The 26,749-nt window shown below is 36.2% G+C and overlaps 1 protein-coding gene across 1 annotated transcript in view; it reads left to right on the top strand.

Annotated features, from left to right (window-relative positions):
* The first annotated feature begins 637 nt into the window (after positions 1 to 637).
* The window catches only part of DLG2 (discs large MAGUK scaffold protein 2), a 1,451,407-nt gene continuing 1,425,295 nt past the window's right edge, over positions 638 to 26,749 (top strand). The window contains exon 1 of the mRNA XM_021686448.1: positions 638 to 970. Within this exon, the coding sequence (XP_021542123.1) occupies positions 929 to 970 (42 nt within the window). The 5' untranslated portion in view covers positions 638 to 928. The remainder of the gene's footprint in view (positions 971 to 26,749) is intronic.

Raw genomic sequence — 26,749 nt, 5'->3', positions numbered from 1 at the left:
CATGTTACATTCAGCAGCAGTAGCTACTGAATCTACGGTTATGTTATCCCCTGGAATCTTCTATCTTCATCTCAATCCCATCCTCTATTATTGATTGTAATTTACCAATAAAGCTTAGTTTTGGAAAGAAAAAATAGATGCAGTGTTTTGTTAGCAAGCCTAGCAACTTTAGATATCCCTGGAAGATGTAACAGATATTACAGGACAGGGAAGTAAGAGAAGGTGGTATTTCTCAGGCATGTAACCACAGATCACCCTAGGGGAACACAGCTTACATTTTAGGGGACTTGAGGGGACAGTGATCCTTTTGGTCTTGGTCCTATTCCACACGAAAAAGCAGAATGAGATGTGTTTGCAGTGATTTGTAGTATTTGCCAAACAGAGTGCTGCATCAGAATAGCCTGGAATCTAGTGCAGAGCCCATATTAAACCTCCAAAGGGAAAGGGGTTTCCTCTTCATTTAGAGTCTGCCCGGTGCAGTCCCACTGTAAAGTATCTAATAGGATAATACCAGGGCTCTCCAGAAATATAAGTAACTCATTGGTTAAATTTCATTCTTCACCTTTCCCCCCCCCTCCTTCCTGAGTGAGCTCATTCCCCCCCCCCGTTTTTTTTTTTTTTTTTTAAACCCAGTGATTTAAAATGCTAGAAGGAAAGCAACTGAAGTCTTAACTTTCAGATGCTGAATTCTCAGCTAATTGAAATTACTGGGCACAATGCTATATATAGCCAATGAAGAGATTTTGAGCTCTCACTCAGTGCCTTCAAGACATGTCGTTTTGTAGTCAGAGAAAACAGAGATCAATGCATTTTCAAACTGACAGAGGGAACGGATGCTCCTTAGTAGCACATGCCCAGGATCGTGTGTGTGGGGCTTGCGCTGTGCTGAGAAGCTGAATACCGGTCCATATGCTCCTTATTTACTGCAATGTTCTTTGCATGTTACTGTGCACTCCGGACTAACGTGAAGGTAAGAGGAGGCGAGCCGGCAACTGGGCACAATATACATGTTAAACCAGCTGCAGAAAATGTCTACCTTGTGTAGCTTCAGGACTTTTCCGATTGCTGGCTGAGCAGGCAGATTATTACAGGTGGTTGCAAGGGCTTTGTTTTATTGTTGCCGAACAGCCTCGCTGGGGGAGCATGTTGGAACGCTGCTGTGAAGTGACCTTCAGGTTTAACTATTTGTAATTCAGGTTCACGCTCACACTTGGGGGGTGGAGTTGGGGGAGGAAAAGATGACAATTATTTAGGTAGGCCAGAACCAAGAAATTAGAGAAGGTAAAAAACTATAAGGCATGCTTTAGATTAAGATTTAAAGTCTTTCTTTTAAAAAGTGCTGTGAGCTGCCTGTGTTCGTGCAGCTTAATTAAGAGTTGGGGATTAAATGTAGTGGCTAGAATGGCATTAGAATGTGATCTGTGGGATATCTGACCATCCTGTTCATATAAACAAATTAGCATCATTGGAAGTTGGTGATATTGATTGTACAAATCCTCAGCTCTGGGTGGGCTGGTTGCTTAGGCTGCGTGGGCGCCGCTGCCCCAGTGTTGTCACCCCGCTGACATTCACTTGCTGTAGCTAATGAGCCTCCAAAGTTGAGCCTAAGTTTGGGAGATTTACCCCTTGTCGGGAAGGACGGCGTTATTGTTGGAGAGGTTTTCTGACACTGTTCATTCAGCACTGAGCCAGACAGGCAGGCCAGCTGTGGAATACCAGTTGCATAATTCAAGTGAATTACATCCTCTTTTAGCTTTTTGAACTTGTATATCTTATTGAAGGGAGTCCAAAAGGAAAGTGATTGCCTTTCAGGAAAAAAAAAAAAAAATAAAGGCAGTGAAGACTTAATACCTAAAATAGGAATCTTTAAAAAAAAAAGTCAATGTAAAGTGTTTCCCCCTTTTATTTTACTGGGGGAGTATTTTAATATGTCTGGCCACTAAAGTTTTGTTTTCTGTGTTTACAAGTTTTATTAAAGAGCTCCCTGCTACTCACTCTTTTGTAAGCCTTTTTATTTTCTATTTGAATTTCAAACAGGTAGTATTTATGTTTTGATGATCAATTCTTTTACAACTACAGCCTGGCAGCATTCTGTGGGTCATTTTGCAGAGTCCTACAGAATTTACTTTTTACTACTTTTAAGATTAACTTCAGCAGTCAATTTTTCCCCATATGTCTGATGGATATAGTAAATGACATGAAAAGAGATATTTAAAAACCTAGAGTGTACCCAAATGTCAGCTTGGATTTCTCCATCACCAATGCCTATTCCTATTATGGGGTATGGCATGCATTGTTCTGTAAGCTCAATGAATTGTAAATGTTTTCCCTCCTCATCTTTTTTGAAGGAGAAAAGTGTTGTGTTTTTTTTTTTTTCAGAGAAGTATTCATACATATTTTTGATTAAGAGATAATAATTGTTTTTGATAGTCCATTGTCATATTTCAGAAGTGCAAGAAAACCTGAGTCCAAAGTTCCTTTCATATGGGTTTTGGGAAATCCATTTTTTTAAAACTTTTGACTACTATCAGTGTGGTCTTTATGGGTTGAGCTGTAATTTTTTCTCACCTAAACTCATAAGCAAAGGAATGAAAAGACATTTACCAACAGTATCTTAATTCAGATAACTTGTGGACAATAAATTCTTAATACTGTGGCTAGTCTGTACTGAGATACAAAAGACTCAGTAGCAGCTCAGAACATGCACATTGCCACATACAACACATATAACCTTGCTTTAAGTTGTTTAACTTCAATTTTACATATGCTTAAGTCCTTTCAATAATTAGTTCTTGCACTTTCTGCATCGTTTTCTTTTAGGGTTATCTTTTCCTTCTGAGATAGCAAGGTTTGTAAAAGAATTTACATTTCACTTGTGGTCTGATATTCCATCAAGTTGGCACACTGAAGTCTTATCTGATAATTTTATTTTTAATTTTTGTTTTATTTCTTATTACATTTTAAAGTATTTGATTTTATTTCTATTGGGCCTAGAATTACTAACTTGTTTGGTTCTGGTAAAGTCTTTTTCATAGTGTATAGCTTCTTATGTTTCCATGATTGAATGTGATTGGTGTTACAGTGACCCAAAACTTCAAGGTGGTTAAGATTCAAAAAATAGAAATATCTCTTATTTATTTTTTTTTCTGCACAGAATTAACCTCAAACATCACAATCTTTTGTTCTGCAATGATTGTTTTGTTAATTGGACATTTATAATATAATACAGTCAAAAGAATTTTTTGAGAGTGGAATATTTTATTATATTTCATATGTGTTTTTATGTAACACAGGCACTAACGCTGTGCTGTATGTATACGCTCTATATGTGTGTCTCTATATCTAGTATGTATGCCCTATATGTGTATATATAGTACACACACTATACACACACACACAATTTACAACTCTCAGAATATAGCTTATGGGTCACCATTTATTCATTCATCTATCAAAAAATTTTGAAGGACAACTGTGATTTGTGTACCATGCTAGAGTCTGGGAAACTAAGATCACTAGAAAACAGTCCTTGCTCTCAAGAAGTTTCCAATCTTGGAAAGGCCACAGACATATAAACAAGTAAGTGTTTTGAAATATTACAAGACTAGTAATGGAAGTCTATGCAGGGCATTGTAGGGACAAAACAAAACAGAATACTGGCCAATTTTACATGGGCTGGTCAAGAAAGGTTTCACTATGAAGTCACCTCTGAGTTGAATCTTGACAGCTAATGGAGTTTTGCCAAGCAGCCTAGAGTGAGAAAGTCATGCCAGGTAGATGGAATGACAAAAACATGGTACTAAGAAGCAGAACACTTTGGAAAGCTACAAATAGTTTGCAGTGGATGGAGCATGGGGTCTTGCAAGGCTGAACAGTGAATTAATATGGCAAAACAAATAAATGGGAGCTAAAGCCAGTGCTGTGAGAAATGACTGAGTGATCCTCACAATCTAACTCTTTAGAAATTGTGTTATTTTGCCACCTATTTCCGGAAGGAGAGCTTTCTAAAGAAGGAAAAGAAATGAAAACTTCTAAACAAAGGGTATTATTTATATTCTGTGGGGGTTTTTTGTTGTTGTTATCTCTAAGTTTGAGTTTGATAAACATATCATATGGGCTTGGATTTATCTTTTAATTTTTTAAAGAATGTGATTAGAACAACTTAATCTGAGACAGCTCAAGCAAAAAGGAGCAATGTGATCATTATAAAGATGCATAATAACTCATCATCTCAAATTGCTTATGTTGTACAAAAAGTACCTCTTCGATAGGAAAGTGTATAAGAAGTTTGTTGTACCAGATGTCCATATCATCTTGTCCTTAGAAATGGCTCTATTTTTGAAAGTAATGATATTGATAATAACTTACATCCAGATGATACCTTTTGCTTTTCTAAATAACTATGTTCCTCATCTCATTATTTCCTCCTTTTATCCTGCTGCTATAAACATACATATACACTCACAAACCCACAATCTCTGAAATATGAATGGCAAATATTAGACCCATTTCACAGATAAGAAAATTAAGATAGAGAAAGGGAATGACCAGTTCCTCTGTTCCACAGTGTGTCAGAAGGAGACCTAATGTAGGGCTCAGATCTCTTTGCCTAGTTTACTGCTTTCCTTCTCATTCTAGTATACCCTGCCGCCTACCTCATAGATTCAAGAATTCTCTTTTATTTCTGAACTTCCTTAATAGTAAATATAAGAACTTTTCAGAAAAAGAGTATAGCCAAATGATTTTAAAGCATAGGTTTTTGGGATTTCAAAAGAACTACATTTGGGTCTATCTTTCCCACAGATTGCATAGAAACATTTTCTGCACAAAAAATTTTTGATCTACCTGAAGTTCAATAACAATAATAATAATATAATAATAATAATAATTATGTGAGCTAAGGCATGTAAACACCGTAAGAAAAATCTTAGAATATAATAAGTACTCAATCAATTTAACTCCTAACTGATAAAGTTGAGGCCACTGGATAGGGGTAAGACTTCAGACTTGCTTTCAGTAAAAATCATGTTAAGAAATTCTAGGAATTCAGCCCAATTAAAATAAATTTATAATTAATGAGAAACATATTCAGATGTAATATTCCTCTCCCACCACTATCACCATCACTACCACACATGCATATATTAGCCTGTAAACTCCACAGAAACCAGGATTTCAGTTTGTTTTGTTCAAGTCTCTGTATCATCAGCATCAAGAACAATGCCAAGTACATAGTATGTGCTGAATAAATATTTGTTAGATGATTGCATTAACTGAGTACAGTTTTCTCTTTATTCCTCAGCTTTTCCCCAGATTTATTTATCTTAACCCTTTTTAAATTATTTTGAGAGAAGGGAAAAAACAAAACCATAGACTTTAAAGTCATATAGGCTTTTGGGATTAAACACTGGATTTGGCAATCACAAACAACTTGCATTCAGTCACTCTTACAGATCTGCACAGCCAGGTCGTATAGCTAGGTTGGAGGGAATCAATAACTCAAACTAAAACAATTTATTGGATGCCTAACTGCTATAAATTCAGACATTCATCATGCTTATTTCTAGCAGGTTTATTCAATGAAGTCATTCTTTTCTAAACACTGCACCCTTTTCTGCCTCTGAGCATTTGCTGGAATTGTTTTCTGCAATGGGAATCCCTTCTCTGTATGGTCATGCTTGTTTAAATTCTATTCTTCCTTTAAGAAATATAACAGGGTGTCTATCTTACAAGAAGCTGTTGCAGCCACATAACTCCCTTACTTTATCCCTCCTCTGATTTGATGAGTGCAATTTTTACATCATTCATGGCAATAAATCTTATATTGCCTTATGCCATCATTTGCCATTTTTATCTTACATTGCTAGATAATTTTTATTATGTTTAGGTATTGCCCTCACTGTAACTAGATTTTAAGCATTTTGAGGACAGGAGCTATATACTATTTTGTTCATTTTTTTCCGCTTGTAGTTTGTATGTTAGGAATTTTAAAAAATGATGGATAGACTGATTGAAAGGGAAACTTGCAGAAGCTCTACCTCCTTATGCTACTGATGCTTATTCTCAGCTAGATTTCATGATACATCCCACATATTGATGCTTTTAATAAACACATTATTTTGTTGTAGGCAGGGCCTGGAGTCATGAATCAGAATGTGTGGACAGTTTGTGTAACACCTATGGCTCATCCAAATCAGGAGTGGTCCATCTCAGGTTTCAGTTGAATAATTATCTCTCTTAGGAGGCCAATAATATATTAGTCCCTCACTGGGCCCTTATATTATGGCCTCCAAATGGTGTGCACCTGCTCAGTATATTGGGTTTATAATACCTAGGCCTACTCAATGTATTGGATTTATAATTTCTAATGAGGCTCTTTAATACAAAACTTTAAAAAATAATACAAGGAATTAGTTGATAAAGAATAAAACAGCACAGCAAACAATAGCAATGATAGCTATAATTTGTTAAGCTCTTAGTATAAGCCCTGGACTACAACAATAACATTGCACATATTCTTTCAAAATGCTTTCCAGTGACCTATGATGTAAGAATCATCCTCATCATTATTTTATAGATGAGAGAACTGAAGTTTAGGGAACAAAAATAATTTGCCTGCTGTCACACAAATATTAAATGCCTGTGAAGCTAGCTTCAGGTCTGTTCTACTGTAAACCTTTTTAAAACCTTCCTAAATAGGCAATATAGATACATGAACTATAACTACTGTATCACGGACACCTCAATTTTTTTTAAATAAGGTAAGGAATTAACTAAATGATAAAATTGCATGTTTTACGTAGTATGACCTTACCATTCCTTTTCTAAGCTTCTTTCTAGTAAATATGTTTAGAGTCAGAACATGAGACTTTGTTCTGATTCTATATTCATTAAGTCACCAATTATTTAATGAGCATCTATTATGTGTCAGGCACTGACCTAGTTGCTAAAAATACAGGGTGGAATAAAACAGACAATAATCAGACAATAATCCTTATCCTCATAGAATTTAAATGCTAGTAAGGTAGATGGGCAGTAAAAAAGTGAAGTAAAATGCATAGTGCCTGGGTGGCTCAGTCAGTTAAGCTTCCAACTCTTGTTTTTAGCTCAGGTCATGATCTCATGGGTCATGAGATCGAACCCCACGTCTTGCTCCACACTCAGCATGGAGTCTGCTTAAATTTCTCTCTCCCTCTCCTTCTACCCCTCCTCCGACTCATGCAAGCACACTCTGTCTCTCTCTAAAAATAGCTAAGTAAAAATCTTAAATCTTAAAAAAAAATAAAATGCTAAAAAGAAAAAAAAAGAAAACATGGAAAGAATATCAGAAATGTGAATGTGGAATGGGGTTGAGTTTACAATTTTAGATAAAGTGGTTAGTGAGAGTCTCACTAGGATGGTGAATTTTGAGTAAAGACCTAAAGGATGTGAAGGGATTAGCCATATAGGAAACGGTAGCAGAAAATGCAAAGGCCCTGAGGTGGGAGCTGGCCCAGCATTTGAAGGAGTGTCTAAGAAGCCAGTGTGGCTGGTAAGAGAAGGAGCAAGAGTGAGCGCTCATATAGGACTTTGTAAGTTAGGCTTCCTCTCTCAGTGAGATTGGAAGCCAGCAGGGATTTTAGGAGGGGAGGCACTTGATTTGACCAATGTTTTCACAAGATCATTCACTAAGAGGGCAAGGGCCAGAGCAGAGAAACTAGTTAGAAGTTCCTGCAGTAATCCAGGTAAGAAATGTTAATAGCTTGGATCAGGTTATACCAGTTGAGACTTGAAACAAGTTATCTAGTTCTGTATACAATTTTATTTTTGGATATTTATCTTTGTTTTTCTTGCCCTGTTACTGAGATCTCCTCAGCTCTGGGGTACTGGTTCTCAGCTCTTCTATACTTAACCAGTATTAATTGGAGAAGAATGCTTTACTATATGGTTGTCGTTGCAGTTTTACCACTTTTTAATCCTCTGAACATTTTGAAGGGTAGTCACCCAAGATTTATGTCATACATGTACATTCAAGATTTTATTTTATTTTTAGCTTCAGATCTTCTGATCTTCAGGGAGCTACCTTAGTTCTGAAATGAATCTACTCAAAGCTACTTGAGGGCAGGAACAATGTCTCATATGCATTTATATCCCCATTGCTTTGCAAGTGGCAAATGATCAACAAATGTTTGCTAGATGAGTGATTGAATGAATGTTAGTCACTTAAAAAGTTGGACATATTTTACTTTGGATTAGGCATGGTACCACCAAATAAGAATACATACACAAAAAGGAGAACTGATTTTGCTTTTGACAAATTTTCCTGTCTAATGGCAAATTATCACCCCTTTTATGACAGTATTTCTCCAACATCAGAATCTCTAGGGAAGCAGCCTGGGAATCTGGAAATTATGCTAGGTAATTCTTATCGTAAGACAAGTTTGAAAAACACTGTCTTATGGCTTATGTTTGGAATTACAGCAGTGAGTCAACAAGTTTGTTGAGAAATTGTTATGTGTTAATATTTATGTAAGTAACATATATATCCCAAGTATTTCAAACTTTTTGGACTGCAACCCATAGTAGAAATATAAATTAAAAATTGCAACTCAGTATGTATAAGTTTCACAAAGTAATACTTAACTTTCCCAAAAGCTATGCATTCTGGCATTTTCTATCCTATTTATTACCTTTTTAAATTTTGTTTCTTTTTTATAATTTTGCTCAGGATTTTCTACATGTATTTTAATCAGAAAAATGGTTGAGGAATTACATTTCATACTGACCCATTTAAAACCGTTTTCTTCATTTACCCTTATTAATGAGTTTGAATGGGTACAGAATGGGCTATAACTCACAATTTGAAAAACACTATAACATGTTCCCTGCTTTAAGGAACATACAGCCTCTATTAGGGTTATGCATCTACGAGATGCTGAATTACAATAGTCAGCAAACACCAAGAGGGAAATGTGTGAAAGCTGTGCACTGAACACAGGCTAGGTGTCCATATAGCCTGGTCCATTTACTGATTAATGTAGTCATTTGAGAATTCATGGTTCAGCCCTTACTTCCCTGGCCCTGGCTCTGGCTTTGAGGTTTAGCCTGTCCACCAACGTACCTCAGTATGCCTAATAGCAATAGCTAATGTTTATGGAGTATTAGTGATGTGATGGCAGGCACTGTTCAAAGTACTTCACTCATTTAATCTTCACAACACTTGAAGAGGTTCTTTATTAAACACATTTTGCAGGCAAAGGGACTGAATTATAGAGGTTTAGTTGTCCAGGGCCTCACAGCAAGTAACTGACACGACGATAAATGCCAGACACAGGAACCAATGCTCAGGATAGGGCAGTACCTGGAAGAAAACCTCTCTTACTCTTGATCCTTGCTCTGGTGCTTAGTACTCTGACTTCTGATTCTTTTCACCAAGGGGCAGCTTTGCATATTTTTAATTTCCATGACTCTGTTGGTTATTCTCTGGCTTGTTGACTTAGCTTCTGATCAGATCCCAGTTCCCCCTGATTTGGGTGTGTCATAGTTTCTTCGATTAGGCAGTGACCAGAAGAATTCCCATGGGCCTGGTAACCTATACCCTCCCATGATTCAGGGGTGCTTACACTAAAGAGACAGTCATAACCATTTGAGGTATGAGCACCCTTTGAAAGAGGCCAATTTGCTCAACTCTGCTCTTGTTATTAGTGCAGTAAATAAGGTAATAAAACTCTCCAGGATGAATTGGTATTGCTAGGAGAACCTAGCTTTTGAGAATTGAAAACGGAAAGATGAACAATAAAACAAAGAGACATTTGACCCTGGGAAGGTCTGGTCTTAAATATTTCCCAAATGTAAAGTAGATTTTTTCTTTTTGTTCAGACTCATAAAGGACTTTGACACCTTTAAAATAGGCAGATTTAATTGAAAGAAGCTGAGGGAATGTCTTTCTTCGAAATTAAAATTAGATGAATAGGAGACAAATTTTGAGTCATGTTTCTTTCTTTCTTTCTTTCTTTATTATTTTCTAATGGGTGTACTTAGATTTACATATTCTTTAAAAAGGTATACATAGATTTATTTGTTTGTTTTTTAAGGTTGTACCTAGATTTGAAGAGGAAAGTAAGACCACGGGGTATGCAGTGAGCCTGGAAAGGAGGGATTTGGGTAGGTTTCTGGAGCAGATCCCTGAATCTCACTGGAGTAACTAAAGGAGCCCTTTGCACTTATGTTGGATGTCTAGGCAATTAATTTATAATCTTTACTCTTTCGAACTCTTTAGGAAAAGTAAACATAGAAATCAGTTTTGAATGGGTCAGTATGAACTGTATCTCAACTGTTTTCATGATTCTAAAAGTAATATATGCTCATTATAGAAAATGTGTAAAGTCCAAAGAAGGAGAAAAATTTATACTTGCTCACAGTCTTGCCACTCATATATAAAATCTCTGTATTCTTTTCATTTTTAAAAATATATGTGTGTATGTATATGTATATGAATGTATATGTGTTCTGTGTATAATATATGTAGGATCAAGTTATATTATTTATACCCTGTGTTTTCATTTAATACCATGTCATAAGAACATTCTCACATCGTTAATAATTCTTCATAAGCATCTTTTTAAATTTTTTTTTTTTTTTTAAGATTTTATTTATTTATTTGAGAGAGAGAGAATGAGAGACAGAGAGCATGAGAGGGAGGAGGGTCAGAGGGAGAAGCAGACTCCCCGCTGAGCAGGGAGCCCGATGCGGGACTCGATCCTGGGACTCCAGGATCATGACCTGAGCCGAAGGCAGTCGCTTAACCAACTGAGCCACCCAGGCGCCCCATAAGCATCTTTTTTAATGGCTGCATACAAGGGGAACTTTTTTGAAAAGTAAATAAATAAAGGTAGGCGGGAACAGAAAGCACTGTTTTTCTCAGACCATTACTTTTCAACAGAGGATAGAAAGCTTTCAAGTATAACCTTGGAATAGCTTTGAAATGAGATGCAGTTTGGAAAAAAAATATACGTTGAGTCTGAGTTTCAAAAGAGTCATTGCCGTTTTACTTCAAACAGGGAAACTATGTATACTTAATGCAAATATGTTCCTTTAGCTAGTCCCCTAACACTGTTTCTACATTCACCCCACCAAATAATTGCTTTGAGCTGTGTGTGTGTGTGTGTGATTATTTTAAACAGAAGACAACCAGACAACTTCCTATTATCACTATTCTCTTAGGCATTTAGAGCAGAAACAGAAATCATTTTTAACTCTCCAGCCCCCATAGAAATCTAATCAGTCCACCAATCCTGTAGGGTCTATCTCTGAGTGGTATCTCCTACCTCTTGTCTCTTTCTACCTCTTTCTTTCTCAGTGGAGGCACTCATTACCTCTCAATGTAGGCACATCCTGACTAGCTTCCCTATTCTCTCTGTTTCCTCTTCAAATTTATCCTCCCCATGGTGTAACCAAACTTATTTTTCTAAAACACAGATAAGAAGTGGCTATCTATTTCTCTGTTCAAGAGCTTTCTGTGTTTCCTACTGCCATAAAAATTCTTCCATCCTTATGGTATGGCCTCAACCACCTTTCCATCATTACCTCTGCTAGACTCCACTTACATGTAACATATACAGCCAGAATCCAGTCCAACCATGTACCCATCCACTGCTCATGCCATAGCAGGGTTGTAGAAAAAATGAAAGGTAGAAAACCTAGGTTTGAAATTCATCATCTCCACTTACAAAATAGTCTGCAATACTTCTGGGTGAGTAAATCAGTTTTTCTGATGTTTAATTTCTAGATGTTCTAATTGAAATGATAATGATATCCTCAACCTAATAGCATGAGCATGGCTTTAGACAGATAAATCCTATATGCAGGATCCATTCAGAACTTGCTGAATATTTCAAGAAAGCCAATGAAATGCCAATGGAAGCAGTGAAGAGGGTTAGCTTTAAACTTGGTAGTTTTATGAACTTGTATAACTGACAATTCCCTTTACAGCATATTTTGAATCCAGTGGATATGGGCTAGGAAAAAATTCCTTTCTACAATTTTGGAGTTCATGAGATAGTGACTGTAAACAATATTTTGTCTATAGTTTAGAAGGTGAGAAAAATCACCCTCAATATCTGCAGTTATATATCTCCCAGCCAAGATCTCTATATGAGCTACAACCTCAGTCAGCTACATAAAAAACCCTCAAAATTTCTTGGGAAACCAACCACAAAATTTGCATAATTGTTTCCTTAGTGGGCAGATATCTCTAATCCTGAAAAGATTTTGATTAATTATAGAATAATGAAGGAAATTAAACCTTTTATTAATATTTTATTATGTAATAATTATACATATTTGGTAGTATATGTATTTGTATTTTTAAAGAGAATTTGCTAGATTAAAATATTTAACAAATTAAATATTTTAGAATGTCAAAGAATTAATTTTAACTTGAGATTTTAAGATGAGAAATGAAAGAATCAACATTTGCACTGTAGTAGAACATATAAGAGTGCTTAAAACTCACATTTTGGTATAATTTTCAGATATAAAATAATTATTTAAATACTTGGGAAGGTTTGTTATTCAGATAAAGTATAGTTTAAGGAAAACTTTAAAAGGAAATTTAATATGTTAAATTTATAAATGCAGGTTAAAATATATAAGGGGAGTTTAATTAAGTCATAAAAACTTCCTTAACAGTGATTGTAGAAATCTTGCTAGATTTATAAATAGAACAGTAAATTATAAATTGAACTTAAGTAAAAATCTAGACTTTCTAATTTATAATTTAAAAATTAAATATTAATTTTACAAACCAACAGAGCTCCAAATAATCTTTTTTAAAATTTTATTTTATTATGTTATGTTAATCACCATATATTACATCATTAGTTTTTGATGTAGTGTTCCATGATTCATTGTTTGCGTATAACACCCAGTGCTCCATTCAATACATGCCCTCTTTAATACCCATCACCAGGCTAACCCATCCCCCCACCCTCTCCCCTCTAGAACCCTCAGTTTGTTTCTCAGAGTCCATAGTCTCTCATGGTTCATCTCCCTCTTTGATTTCCCCCCCTTCATTTTTCCCTTCCTACTATCTTCTTCTTCTTTTTTTTAACATATAATGTATTATTTGTTTCAGAGGTACAGGTCTGTGATTCAACAGTCTTACACAATTCATAGCGTTCACCATAGCACATACCCTCCCCAATGTCTATCACCCAGCCACCCCATCCCTCCCACCCCGCACCACTCCAGCAAGTCTCAGTTTGTTCCCTGAGATTAAGAATCCTATCAGTGAGATCGTATGATACATGTCTTTCTCTGATTGACTTATTTTGCTTCAGAGCTCCAAATAATCTTTTCTGAACACAAAAGATGACTTAAAATACACACATTGCACACTTTAGGGTTGTTACAAGGCATGAACAGAATAATGTATATGAAAAACTTTGTAATTTCTAAAACACCTTAAAAGCATTTGTCATTATTTTTCCTTCTAATTGGTTTTGCTCAGTCTGTTACTTTAGATTTGAAAAGTATTCACCTTTTCTCTCCCCTACATAGTAATTCTCCAGTCAATCAAGGCCCTCCCAGTTAATATCTCCTCCCAGGTAGACATTAACTGTTTCCTATTCTCCAGTATTTTGTATTACTTTGTATTGTTAGTGTAATACTTGTTAGACTTTGTATTACTAGTGTAGCACTTTGTATTACCAGTGTAACATGTATATACCCCTAATATTGGAGATGTTTACTCATCTTTACTCATGTTTCTCTTCTAAGAAAGGAATTCTGTATCTTCTTCTGTTAACTTTTTTTTTTTAAGCGAACATTAATTGAATCTCCCTTATGTACTAAACACTGTATTCTTACAAGGAACAGAGCCATTATTAAGAAAGGATATCTGTGTCTGTGTTTAGTAGATAATGAGTTATTGAATTTAAATTGAAATGAAAAAAACATTGTCCAAAGAAAATTCTGTAATAAAATTTTTAGAAAAGCAGTTGATTAGTTCAGAAAAATTCAGTTAATGTAACTAACAAATAAGAAAAATTCAAAATACATTAAAGAAAATTTGAGACTTCACCAGCATAGTGAAAAGCACTCACTTTCCCTTTTAGGTCTAAAACACTGTTTTAGTTCAGATAAAAAAGTTAGAGGATAGTTTTGCAAAATGATGGGAGCAGTAGAGGCCGGGGGTGGTTGATCGGTGAGATAGAACTGTTTATCTGTATGAGAATTACTCAGTCAAGGCTGTCTGCCCATTCCTATTTTGAAGACTCTGCTGCCCACCTCCCATTCCTTCCCTGCCTTCCAGTCTACCACAATCAACAGGCTGTTTTCCCTTTTCTTTAGTCCAGCAGTCAATAACATTGATTTTCACAGCACTAGGTGATTCTCACCTCTTCCCTCATTATCCCCTCCTTCAAGGCTAAACAAAGCCAAGTTCCCAGGTGTGCACCACAGTTTGCAGAGCTTGTAAAACAGAAATGGCTAGAGGCAGAATGTAGGGCTTTGGCTGGGTGGGAGGGACAGTCAGTGCCACAAAATCCCTCAGGAGCATCCTGGGCAGAGTATTTTTGACACAATCTTAAGTTAAGGGATAATATATCCTCCAGAGAAAAAGAGCACATAAAATGTCTATCTTCCTCATGGCAGTTCCATTGAGCAGGCTGAGGGGAAAAAAGGCCTGAGGTCCTATTTCCATGTGTAATTCTTACTGAGCCTTATTCAAATAGACAGATACTACTCCTGGGGAAGAGACCAACTATTGGAGATGAGTCAGAAGAGCAGTAATACATAACAGGGCCATCAATGGCCAGTGTTTCACAGAAGAAAAGGAAGAATTTACTCAATGAGTGCTTACTATGAGCTGGGAATTTCATAATCTGTATTTTTTTTAATCCTTTTGACAACCCTGTCAGGTATTACTGCCCTCACTTAATAGACATTAAAACTAAAACCTAGAGGGCACATTCATATGCCCAAGATCACATTGCAAGAAGATGATAGAGCCAGTCTTTCTCAAATATACCATATTGCCTTCTAGAACCACTGACTTTTCTTCTTGAGAATTCATGCAAAATCTTTAGTAATTAGAAGGAGTGGAAACATGACCCCTCAGTTTAGAGATGAAGGGGAAAATGTTAAAATCAGTTTTGATTCAGTAATCTTATGAGGGAATGGTAGAGGGTTTTGTTGGATAGCCAAGAGGAGAAGCAACTGAGAGAGGAAACTTCGAGTACTATTTAGGAAAGATTTAGCCCAAGCTTGTGAAGAGGTGCCTAGATGCAGGGTTTTTAAAGATTGGAAGAGGAATTTCAGGTTTCTAGACTATCTGGGCTGTGATACTCTAGAATTTTGTGTGACCAATCAGGGTTAGCTCAAGTAACACCACCGCTTTTTTTTTTTTCATGTTAAGTTAGTCACCATAAGTACATCATTAGTTTTTGAGGTAGTGACCCATGATTCATTGTTTGCATATAACACCCAGGTAACACCACCTCTTAAATATTACAGCTTTGGTTTGAATTTTTTCCCTACCTATGTCTCTTATATAGGCATAGATTTTATTGTATGACTTATATGTGCTAATATTTACAAGCTTTTCAAAGTGTCTTATCTGCAAGGGAAACTGAGTCAATGGTAGACTCCTTCCTTCTTCAGTGATGTCTTCCTCTCACCCCTCCTGCACCATAATGGGAAAGTTAATTCCCAGGCTTCCGTTCCGCTGAGGTGTAAGAGTGATGTTACTACTCCCAGGGAAAACACCTTTGGAATCAAAGCCTTAAGAATTGACATCAAATTCAACTATAACAATTAATTTCAAGCCTAAACCCTCAAGTGGTGGAGGAATACAGGTGTCCCTAGAGCTGCCTAGCAATTTCTGAAGAAACGCTGTAGAGCTGTGCTGTCCGGTAGAGTGGCTGGCTAGTCACATGTGGCTATTAAGCATTTGAAATGTGGTAAGTCTGAATTGAGATGCATTATAAGTGTAAAATCAATATTAGATTTTGAAGGCTCAGTATGGGGAAAAAGTAAAGTATCTCAATATTTTTTTCTTGATTATATGTTTATAATATTTTGGTTATATCAAGTTAAATATAGTATCAAAATTAATTTTATCTGTTTCTTTTTACTTTATTCAATATGGTTACTAGAAAATTTAAAAATACATATATGGCTGATATTTTGGTTCTCATTATATTCTTCTTGGACAATGGTGATCTAGAGGCTAAAGGGTAACTCATTCTTCCCATGGATAATCTGGTCCTTGACCAAGATATTTGGAAGGGGTTTTTATAATCAATGTGATTAGCAGTCTTTCTCCCTCTCCAACTTTGAGAAGGAGGGATAGGACTTTTAACCTGGTGGTTCTGAGATCTAACACAACAATTAAATGTTAGACTTTAAAGGAAACTTAAAGATTCCAAGTTTCAACTCTTAACTGAGGTTCAGAGAGGTTAAATGACTTGGACAGACAACTAATGTCCAGTGCTTTTCCCATTCAAATGCACTGCCTCTCAAGTGCATGGCCCTTATTCCTGATGAACTTAAGTGTTTATACCATCTTGGGAAAACACAAACCCTGTCATTTGGGTGTGGGCATGCTTTCTTGGAATAAAGATTTCTCTTCTGCCCTGTTTCAGTGTGGTTCCAGTGGAAAACTCCTACTTGAACTTCAAAATTATATACCAGTTTAACCTCCTCAGTGGATCCTTCTGGCCCTAGGCAAATTAATCCCTTTACACTCTTCCTTGAACTACACTACCCTATTTTACTCCAAACTCATCATGTGGTATTGACTTAAGGCAAAGTGCTTGTTTTATGGGCCCAGCATTGGGTGCATGGTAGGCCTGCAGTAAATATTTATTGAATTGAACTTTTTTTTTAACACTTTCACAAACTGTTCTTTACATCCAAATTCTTGTTATTCTATAGGTCACACTCCATAAAAATTGGGGAGAAAAAAGCCTAACCACTCTCTCTCACTCTCTCTCTCTCTCTCTCCCCTGTGTGTGTGTGTGTGTGTGTGTGTGAATGTGTGTACTGGTGTGTGTATTTTTAAATCACCCATACTTACAAAATGCTGTCTGTCATGTGTTGGAAATGCCATTCCTTAACACTTCTCTAAATCTCCCAGTTAGTCCTATGCTGAATTTCCTCATCAAAGAGATCTTCTCTATATAAATGAAGTTGGACCTGTCAGTTAGGGGCAGATTGAGTAGGCCTGAAGAAGCAATGATTCAGACAATCTCATTTCCATGGTGTATGCCTTAAATGCCACATCTTCAGCCAGCAGTTAGTCTCCCATGAAAACAAAATTGAGCTTTGCATTCCCTTTGGATTTTAAAAATGCACATTGAGCTTTGTGCTGAGAAGTATGTGTAGCCATACTAGTGATGCATTCTTTTTGGCCCTTTGGCTTTCTCCAGGTGAGACTTAGAAATGGCTTCATTTCCCCAGAAAATTGACTATAATTTTCCATAAATCCTGTCTATTTATAATTTTAACATTAAAAAATATACAGTAGTTCAAAGAAAGAGGAAATGAAGTTTTTTGTTTCATTTTGTTTAGCTTGCCATGTCTTGGGTTCAGTTCATTTCCTTCTATATAGGTATGTCAGGATGAGAGACAGTCTGACTATATAGAAATCCTGGTTCTAGCCCCTTGACCTGACTTTTCCTATTTTGTTCTCACTGCTGAACCTCTTATTTTTTAGGCTGCAGTCCCTCATATTCACAACCACTGATACAACAGATTTTAAACTCATATAATGGAGACTCATTTATTCAACTTTCATTCATTGGATATCAACTGTGTTTTAGCCACAGAGGCAGGTACATTCAGATCTATATCCATATCTATATCTATATCTATATCCATATCCATATCTATATCTATCTATATCTATATATCTATATCTATATCTATATCTAATCTGTTTAATATATGTATTTGTTTAAATCCCTGTTTCAGAGCTGAGGTAACTAAAACTAAGAGACATTAAGTGATCTCCCCCAAATCATTGCTTAAAAATATTAGACCAAGCACTTAAGCTAAAGTCTTTATGGTATAAAAAACTTGTGCTCATTCTATAACACCCCACTACTGCTCCAGAGTATAAAAGAGATTGTGGCTCACAGTAGTTAAGAATGGGGGAAATCTGGGAATGGGAGTCAAACTACCTAGGTTTGAATCCAGATTCTACTACTTAATTAATAGTCCTTTGATCTTTGGCATGTTATTTACCATCATTGAGCTTCCACTTTCCTCATCTGTCTTTGTGGATAATTATATTATGTACTTTATGTGGTTGTAGTTAGGATTATATAAATTAATCCATATAACAGTTTTAGTGGAGGATATGGTATTTAGTAAGAACTCAGTAAACATACATTTATTTATTTAATTTATTTTTTTAAAGACTTTATTTATTTATTTGAGCGACAAAGAGCAAGCACAGGGGGGAGGGGGAAAGGGAGAAGGAGAGGCAGACTTCTTGCTGAGCAGGGAGCCCAATATGGGGCTGGATCCCAGGACCCTGAGATCATGACCTGAGCTGAAGTCAGATGCTTAACTAACTGAGCCACCCAGGCACCCCTATTTATTTAATATTATTAAAGGCAATAATATTTGGCTATGCCTCCTTATAATAATTATTAATAATTTTTAGCACTTATTAGATTACTATATTACGTATTTTGACTGTATTAACTTTTCACAACAAATTCGAAGTAGATGATATTACCCTTTATTTACAGATGAGGAAACAAAAAATTTCAAATGTAAAGGTCCTTATTCCAAGGTAATACAGTTGATAAGTGTTAAATTGGAATCAAATAATAAGTCTAGCTAATTCCAATCTCTTTCTTTTTTTTTTCTTCCAAGTTTTTACTTCAAGTTGGTTAACCTATGGTGTAGTATTGGTTTCAGAAGTAGAATTTAGTAATTTGTCACTTACATATAACTCTTAGTGCTCATTACAAGTGCCCTCCTAAATACCCATCACCCATGTGCCCATCCCCCACCCAACTCTGTCCATCAACCCTCAGTTTGTTCTTTATCATTAAAAGCTTCTATGGCTTGTTTCCCTCTCCAGTCTTTCTATTGTGCTATTCTGGCTCCTGGAATTTTCCCCCTATCCACCAAATAGAAGCTATTAGGGTTGGGTTCTCTCATTAATTTTGTAGTTGGAGCCTCAGAGGGTAAGAAGGGCATGAAAACTGACGTGGAGCCTTCCAGCTGCAACAGTGATCAATTAAAATCCTGGTCCCACTACTTCCTGCTCTTATGCACTCTTGCTAGATAGGGCAGCTCTTGTACCTGAGTCCATCAGCAACACAAACCTCTATTTCATCCTCAGCTCAAAACTGCTATTTCTACCAAGGCTCACAATCCTATAGGTCTGGGTGGGAAGACCCTCACTCAACTCCTCAGTGACTTGACCTATCAATGTGTATAATTTTGGAGGCTCCAGAAAGAGTCTGATTCTTCTGTGACATTGTTTTGCACTGGAAAATTCCACCAGCCTTCCACCACCCTTTTTCAAACATCTTGTTTTTTTGTTCCACCTCTACTATTGCTCAACTCTAATAAAGGTTCCTTATCTTTCTTGCTGGGGTTACTATAATATATTCTTAACTGGGGCTTCCTTCATGTATTCTTGACCCACTCTGACTGTTTTTTATAATGCAGCTGGAGAGATTTTTTAGTTATGAATTTGATCACGTCACACACTTGCTTAAATTGTTGAAGTCTTTCCCTTGCTCTGAATACATTTGACAACATCTTGTGTGATCTTGCTCCAGCCTGCCCATCTAGATTCTCTGTCCATGACACCCTCTTTTCCCTGTGTGAGCTGCATTCTCTTTAGTTCCTCAAAATATTAGATTTCTTTCCAATATAGCCTTTGCTACATTCCCTCTCCAGAATGTCCCCCACCAACCCTTCATTTGGTTAATTCCTACTCAACCTCTGGATCTCATCTCAAACCTCCATCCTTCATGAAAGGCATCCCTGCTTCTCTACTCTAGATCTGGCCCCCAGTATAAACTCTCCTATCATCTGAACCCATTGTTAATAATACTTACCACACTCTGCTAAAATATATGCATTTCTTGGGTTAATTACTATCTGTTTCCCAACTAGCCTGCAAATTCCATGATAGTAGAAACCAGAGCAGTTTGTCTGCATTACATCCTCAGCCTTAAATACTATGCCCTACATTAAATATATATTACATAAGTGAATGATTAAATGACCTTTGCACTGTGTCCCCAAAGTGGATAAAGCAGACTGATTCAGTATGAGTTCCCTGCCTTCTTATAGCATTGGCCTGGAATCTGGAAAGGAGCTCTCATTCCACTCTTTGTGGGTCTCAATTCTGTTGAGTGGGGACCGTACCTACTTGTTTCTGCCAGGATTCCAAATGCCATCATGTAAACAGATCCATTGGTAGTTCAAAGGAGTGATTATTGTATAATGAAGTTCTATTTTCTGCTGGATGCTACTTTAAAATTTTTACACACATGATAGTTTCTTCATCTTCACTTCTAAGTTCTCATTTAAACAGTTTTACTGGCTCTAAAACTCTAGATCTTTCCTCTGAATCAATGTATCTAAAAATTTACTGTCATTAAAAAATCACCTGGACAGCTTGTTACAATGCAGACTTCTGGGTTCTACTCCTGGAGATTGTGTCCCGAAATGTGCTGTTGCTGCCCCTTGTCTGTGGACCACATATTTAGTAGCTCTATACTAAACCTCAGTACCTCCAAGAATTCCTGATATCTGAACCCTGACTAAACTCAATGCTCTATTTCCTACTCTGGAAAAAGGAGAGACAGTATCATAGGGATATTTTAAGAACTGCATATGATAATTTGATGTGCTGAGTATATGAGGAGTATAAAACCCAACATTGATATTCTGTGTTTAACATTTCATATCTCAGTTGTAAGGAGTTATGGGCATGATAAATGACTGAAGGAGGCAAACATTTTTTATAAGCTGTCAGTTTATTTTCTCCAAATTATCATGTCTCCTGTCCCAGATAATATATTTTTGTTTGATATTATATCCATCATCTCTCCTTCTCTGACCTAGAGCACACTAATAATTACCATTCCTTGGCTCTGTGTGTGTGTTGCTCTTGCTGTGGGTAACAGGCGACAGGTATGTCAAATTACCAGGTGTTTTTCCTTTTACAACCATATCTCCCTGTCCTACCTGCTCTATTTTGGCATATGTGAAAGTTCATTTCTCAGGGATGCAAAAAAAAAGCCCCTCAAAAACACACATGAAATTATTTTAGTATTAGTTCAGGATAAAGGTGAAAAAAGAAAAGAAATTTAGTTTGTTGCTTAAAAAATAAAACACATAATGTATTCCTAAGCCTAATACTTTAAATGACATTTGACTGATAAAATACTTCGGATAGCCCATGTGACTCCATTAACACAGTTACTTGGGTTGAATTTGTTAAACTAGGGATCTTAGCCTAGAGTAGTAGGCTTTAAATTCCAATGATATTGACACAGTCTTAATCTTTTCATCTTTATTTTTTAATCTTTGAAGGAGTTTAGATTTTTATCATTGGTTTGATTTGCTTATAACTCAGAGGGTCATTGGTTTTGGAGGTAGCACAATAGTCCTATCTCATCTGTGGTTTCAATTTTGGTTTTGCTTTCGGTTTGGGCTTTGGCTTTCCTCAGTTTCAATTACCTGACATCAACCCCGAGGCTCCTGGTTTGTGGTTCGAAAGCGCCTGATCCTCTTTCTGACAAATTGTCAGATGTCAATAAATAGCCTAATGCTACGTCACAACGCCTGCGTCATTCACCTCACGTCATCTGATCCTTAGGTGTTTTATCATCTCACATCACTGGAAGAAGGGTGAGTACAGTACAATAAGAGTTTGAGAGAGAGACCACATTCACATAACTTTTATTACAGTCTATTATTATGATTGCTCCATTTTGTTATTGGTGTTAATCTCTTCCTGTGCCCAATTTATAAATTAAGCTTCATTATGTTTAGGTATGTTTAGGAAAAAACATAGTATATATAGGGTTCGATGCTATTCGCAGTTTCAGGAATCCACTGGGGGTCTTGGAACGTCTCTCCCACAGATAAGGGGGGGACTGCTCTTTTAAAAACTCAACATTAGGGATATTTTAAACTGTACCATGTGTATGCAATCAGCAAAATCCATACTGTGGGGAACTTTACAGGTCAAAAGACTGGCTTTTCGACAGATAAATGGTAAGGAAGAGAAAGAGATGGAATAGAAGCCTGTATAAAGACATAAAATTAAGCTGCAGTGTTCAGGGATGCATAATTGGGTAAATAGTCTATAAAGAAATGCAAGAAGTTATTTATAAGAGTCTGATGACTTTTAAGGGAAAGGAGGAGCTTTGATTGGCCTGAAGTACATAGATACTTCTGCAGTGGCTGGCAAAATTCGATTTCTTTCTTTTCAGTATTTTTTCAGGATTCTGTTTCTTGATCTGAGTGGTATTTCCAGGGGTTTTGCCTTATATGATTGATCAAATTATGTTTTCTGTGGTTATCTGATTTTCTGCTTTATTTTACAATGAAAACTTTAAAATAGAAAAATAAAAGGAAAAATCAACTTTATTACTAATCTTTTTGTATTAAAAATTTAAAAATCCCAGAAGGATATTGTGTTAAGAAACATGTTCTGCTAACACCTTTCAATGGCAAATAGAGAAAGCACTTAATGTCTACTTCATTTGGACATTAAATTTTACAAAATTCTTTTGAGTTTAGAACAGTGTTTACCATTGAAAGAGACAGAAGTAGTAGAAAAGAGGACCCTGGATACAGAACGAAGTAGTAGCAAAATTTGCAATTTTTAAACAAGTAAAAATTCAGATAGAACCAATTGACTTTGGAGAGGTATATAATACAGAGCTTGGTAAAGAGTTGGTGCTCATTAAAATAAATTTCTTACTACTTTCCTTCCTTATCTGCACCATGAAAATGCAAGAGAATATAGTGTGTTCCTACTAGATTAGGGCTTCAGCAGTGGAGGAGAGGACTTCACTCATTTTTAAAATATTTACTTTGCCTCTTCAGTGTATTACACACCACTTTATTAAAATTTCTCCATGACCATTTAAGACCTGTTTATTACCCCATTTTACAAATGTGGAAAAAAAGGAAATAGTTTTGGTAGATGGGCTTAAAAGATAAATAGGCCTTGAACCCGCAGGGGCATTAAGAAAGGCATTTCCAGGAAAGGGAATAGCCAGTGGCAATGAGTGACAGCATAAGGAACATTTGGGAAACCCTATAGTCTAATGTTGTTAGACAAGACCAAAGAAAGTAAAGGAAGGACATAATATGAATATCAAGGTGAGAAGTTATTACTTAACTTTGTAAATTATGGAAAGTTATTGAGGTTTTGAGTGGAAAAACAACATGTTATGAAGTTTTTGGAAGATGCCTTTGTTGACGGTGCATCCGACAATATAGTTAAACAAAAGGCATATAATTACAACAAAAATAAAGCTTAGAAAAAGGTAATCTTAAGGAAGCGCTTCTTTACACAGTGGGTGGGATATAGATACAGGTTTTTGCACTATTACATACAGGAGGAAATGGTTTATCATGTTAAGGCTTTGTGTGTATATTGTATAGTTGTTCTGCCAGAAAGGTTTTATTGGTTTTATACTTTCATTAAGGGTACATGACAGTGCCAATTTTAAAGAATGATTATTAAAAATGACTAATTTCATTTTGTTATATAATATTTGTCAGTTTGCTTAAAAATTTTATTCCAGTGTTGGTTCATTTCTTATATTTCTCAACAATGTTGAATGTTACAGGCTAATAGTGACTTGTATTTCTTCATATATGAATTACCTTTCATATTATCGGAAAAAAACCCAGGAACTTTTTTCTATTCATCTGCAAAACCTTTTTTATATTTAGAATACTAATTTTTATCTATTATCTGTTGCAAATATTTTGTCTGAGGAGAATGTAGTCTCTATTGACTATGCATTTTGATTTCTATGAATTTCTATGTATAGGTACATTTTACTTTTAACACCTCCGAACTTGATTCTCACTAAAACCATTTGAAGGAGATGAAATGTTGTAGCTTAACTCTAGTTTTACTTGTGTAATTATGACTTTTCTAAACTTCTCTGAAGTAGAGAGATTGCTGTATATTACACAGACACACACATTACTTGATTCAACTAAATTCATGTACATTGCCAAATACCAGAGATATGAAGACGCATGAGAGGTTCTTGGCCGGAGGAGTTCATGTTGCAGTGGGACTTAGTGGAATATATGAACATTTACCATCATGATGATGTAAGCAAACTCTGGGAATAGAGGTGCGTGGGTAACTATGCCTAGGGGAACTGGGGAGAATCTTGAACTAGATCTTGAAAGGATGAGTAGGAGGTAGGAGATTTCCGTTAACTAGAGCATAAGGCATGAAAATAGTGAAAGTCCATGATCTTGTTTTGGGAATATCAAATATATCTGCTGCTTACTCTCTTCAATGTGGGAAAGGTGAAGTTAGAAAGGTATGGTTTGGGGTAATATTATATTCTCTACCAAGAAATTTGGACTTGATCTTGTTGTCATGCTTTATACCACCACCAGTTTAATTTTTCTGAAGTTTTAAAGTAGGGGTGTGTCTTGACCAGATTGGTGTATTTAGGAGGATTATTCTAGCAGGAGAATTGGAAGATGGCCAGGATGTGCAGTCAGATGAAATGGGAGAAATCTTAGGAAGCTTTTGTAATTAGTCAGAAAAGAGAAAGGTAAGGGCATAAACTATAAAAATAATTTAGGAAAAAAAAGGAGGAATCATTCAAAAGAGATCATTAGAGCAGGAGAAGCCAAGACTTCAAAATTTCTAGCTTAGTTAACTGATAGGTCATGGTATTATTAGTTACTCTCAAGCACTTGAACAGATAAGAAGTCTGGAGAGGAAAATCGTTTCCATATGCTGGGAATGATTTCCCAAAGATAAACCCTGGGAGTTTTTCAGTTCACAGGACATGTGCCCTTCTACATCTCCGGTGTGAACACTAAGCTGAGAATAAAGATTGGGGCATCATCATCACATGGATGGTGGTCGAAATCGCAGGTGTGGGTGATATATCCCAGGGAGACTGTGAAAAGTGGAAAGCGCTGAAGAGCTATGGACAGAACCTTGAGGGATACCAGCATTGTGGGGAGAGATGCTGTGAAGATGAAATCAGATCCTGTGTGTGAAAGTACTTTGTGAGTGGTAATGCACTTTTTGGATATAAGTGATTATTATGATGATGATGATGATGATTATGGATTTCAGCTTCTGTAAGAATTCTGTAAGAAGGATGGATTGAAACAGAATAGTTGACATTTTAACATCCGAGGCATTGTGAAAGCCTACTGGCAAATGTTTTTATAAACATTTTTTATAAAAACATTTCAAGTGGTAAGGTAAAAGAGCCGGAGTTCTTAGTTTTGCTTGTTCCAACTGTAGCCATGGATTTGCCATCTGGGAATTTGTAGTAACTGTAAGCAAGTATGTTACCACTGAGTCATCCCCCATGGAGTACTGGAAAAACAAGGCCTGGGTCCAGATTTCCATTCAAGAATTTTACAAAACTGCCTTCTAAGAAAGCCCAAGAAATTTTCATGGAACAGATTGGTTTAAAATTTGTATATAGCTTTTGCTTGGATTTGCAATATTAAAAAATATTTTTAAGGCTACAGAAAGAAAATAATTCTTTGTTATCACCTATGTGTTCAGATCCCCAAATACTTTCAAAACTCATGTTTTGTATTTAGTATTGTAAATTGAGCCTTACTTTTTATCCTAAATTGAAAGTAAGGAAATACTTGCCCAGTAAACTATGTTGTAGTGTATTAGAAATAGCTACTGAATTTGAATGGGAATACATGAGATGTTTATGTTCCACCTTTGATATTTGTTGATGTGGAACTTTATTTCCATGGTCTTCAGTTAACTACATCTACAAAATGGGAATAGTCACAGCTAATTTCTGCTATATAAATTAAAAGACTCGATAACAACATGAACATTTTAAGATGTAAAACACTTTATAAATCTACAGGACTATCCAAATATAAAATTATAATAGTTAACTCTGTCATGACCCTGAAAGAAAGGGTTCAGTTTTTAAAATATTCTGGTTGATAGAGTAATAGAGTTTAAGATAAATCAACTCTTACTAAATATTGACGCTTGAAAGACCTCCATTTACGAAGTTTGAAAGAGAGGACTATGTGGAAAATCCATGATTGGGTATTGACTGTGTATCAAAGCCAACATCATCTCTAGTAAAGGGTCTGGGTAACTTGGCTAGGACATCTCTCATCCTACTGATTGTCAGGAAGATTGTAGAGTTCCTCCTTCCATCTTTCCCAGTTTGTGACCCTTCAGAGTCCTTGGGTTTATTAGGAAAAGGTACTTAGTGACCCCTCCTCTGGTCACATTAACTGAAGGTTGTTGTAATTTTCCATAGCATTTATCATATAAAATTACATGTAATGGTTATTGGTGTGGGCTTTGTTTTTTTCTGTTAGGCTGGCAGCATGGCATGGAAGAGCAAGTTTTTTGTTGTTGTTTTTTTTTTTCTGACAGAGACACAGTGAGAGAGGGAACACAAGCAGGGAGAGTGGGAGAGGGAGAAGCAGGCTTCCCGCAGAGCCAGGAGCCCGATGTGGAGCTCGATCCCAGGACCCTGAGATCATGACCTGGGAAGGGCAA

This window comes from Neomonachus schauinslandi, chromosome 11, assembly GCF_002201575.2.
Source record: "Neomonachus schauinslandi chromosome 11, ASM220157v2, whole genome shotgun sequence".
Classification (NCBI taxonomy): Eukaryota; Metazoa; Chordata; class Mammalia; order Carnivora; family Phocidae; genus Neomonachus; species Neomonachus schauinslandi.
This window is presented reverse-complemented; position numbering and strand designations above follow the sequence as displayed.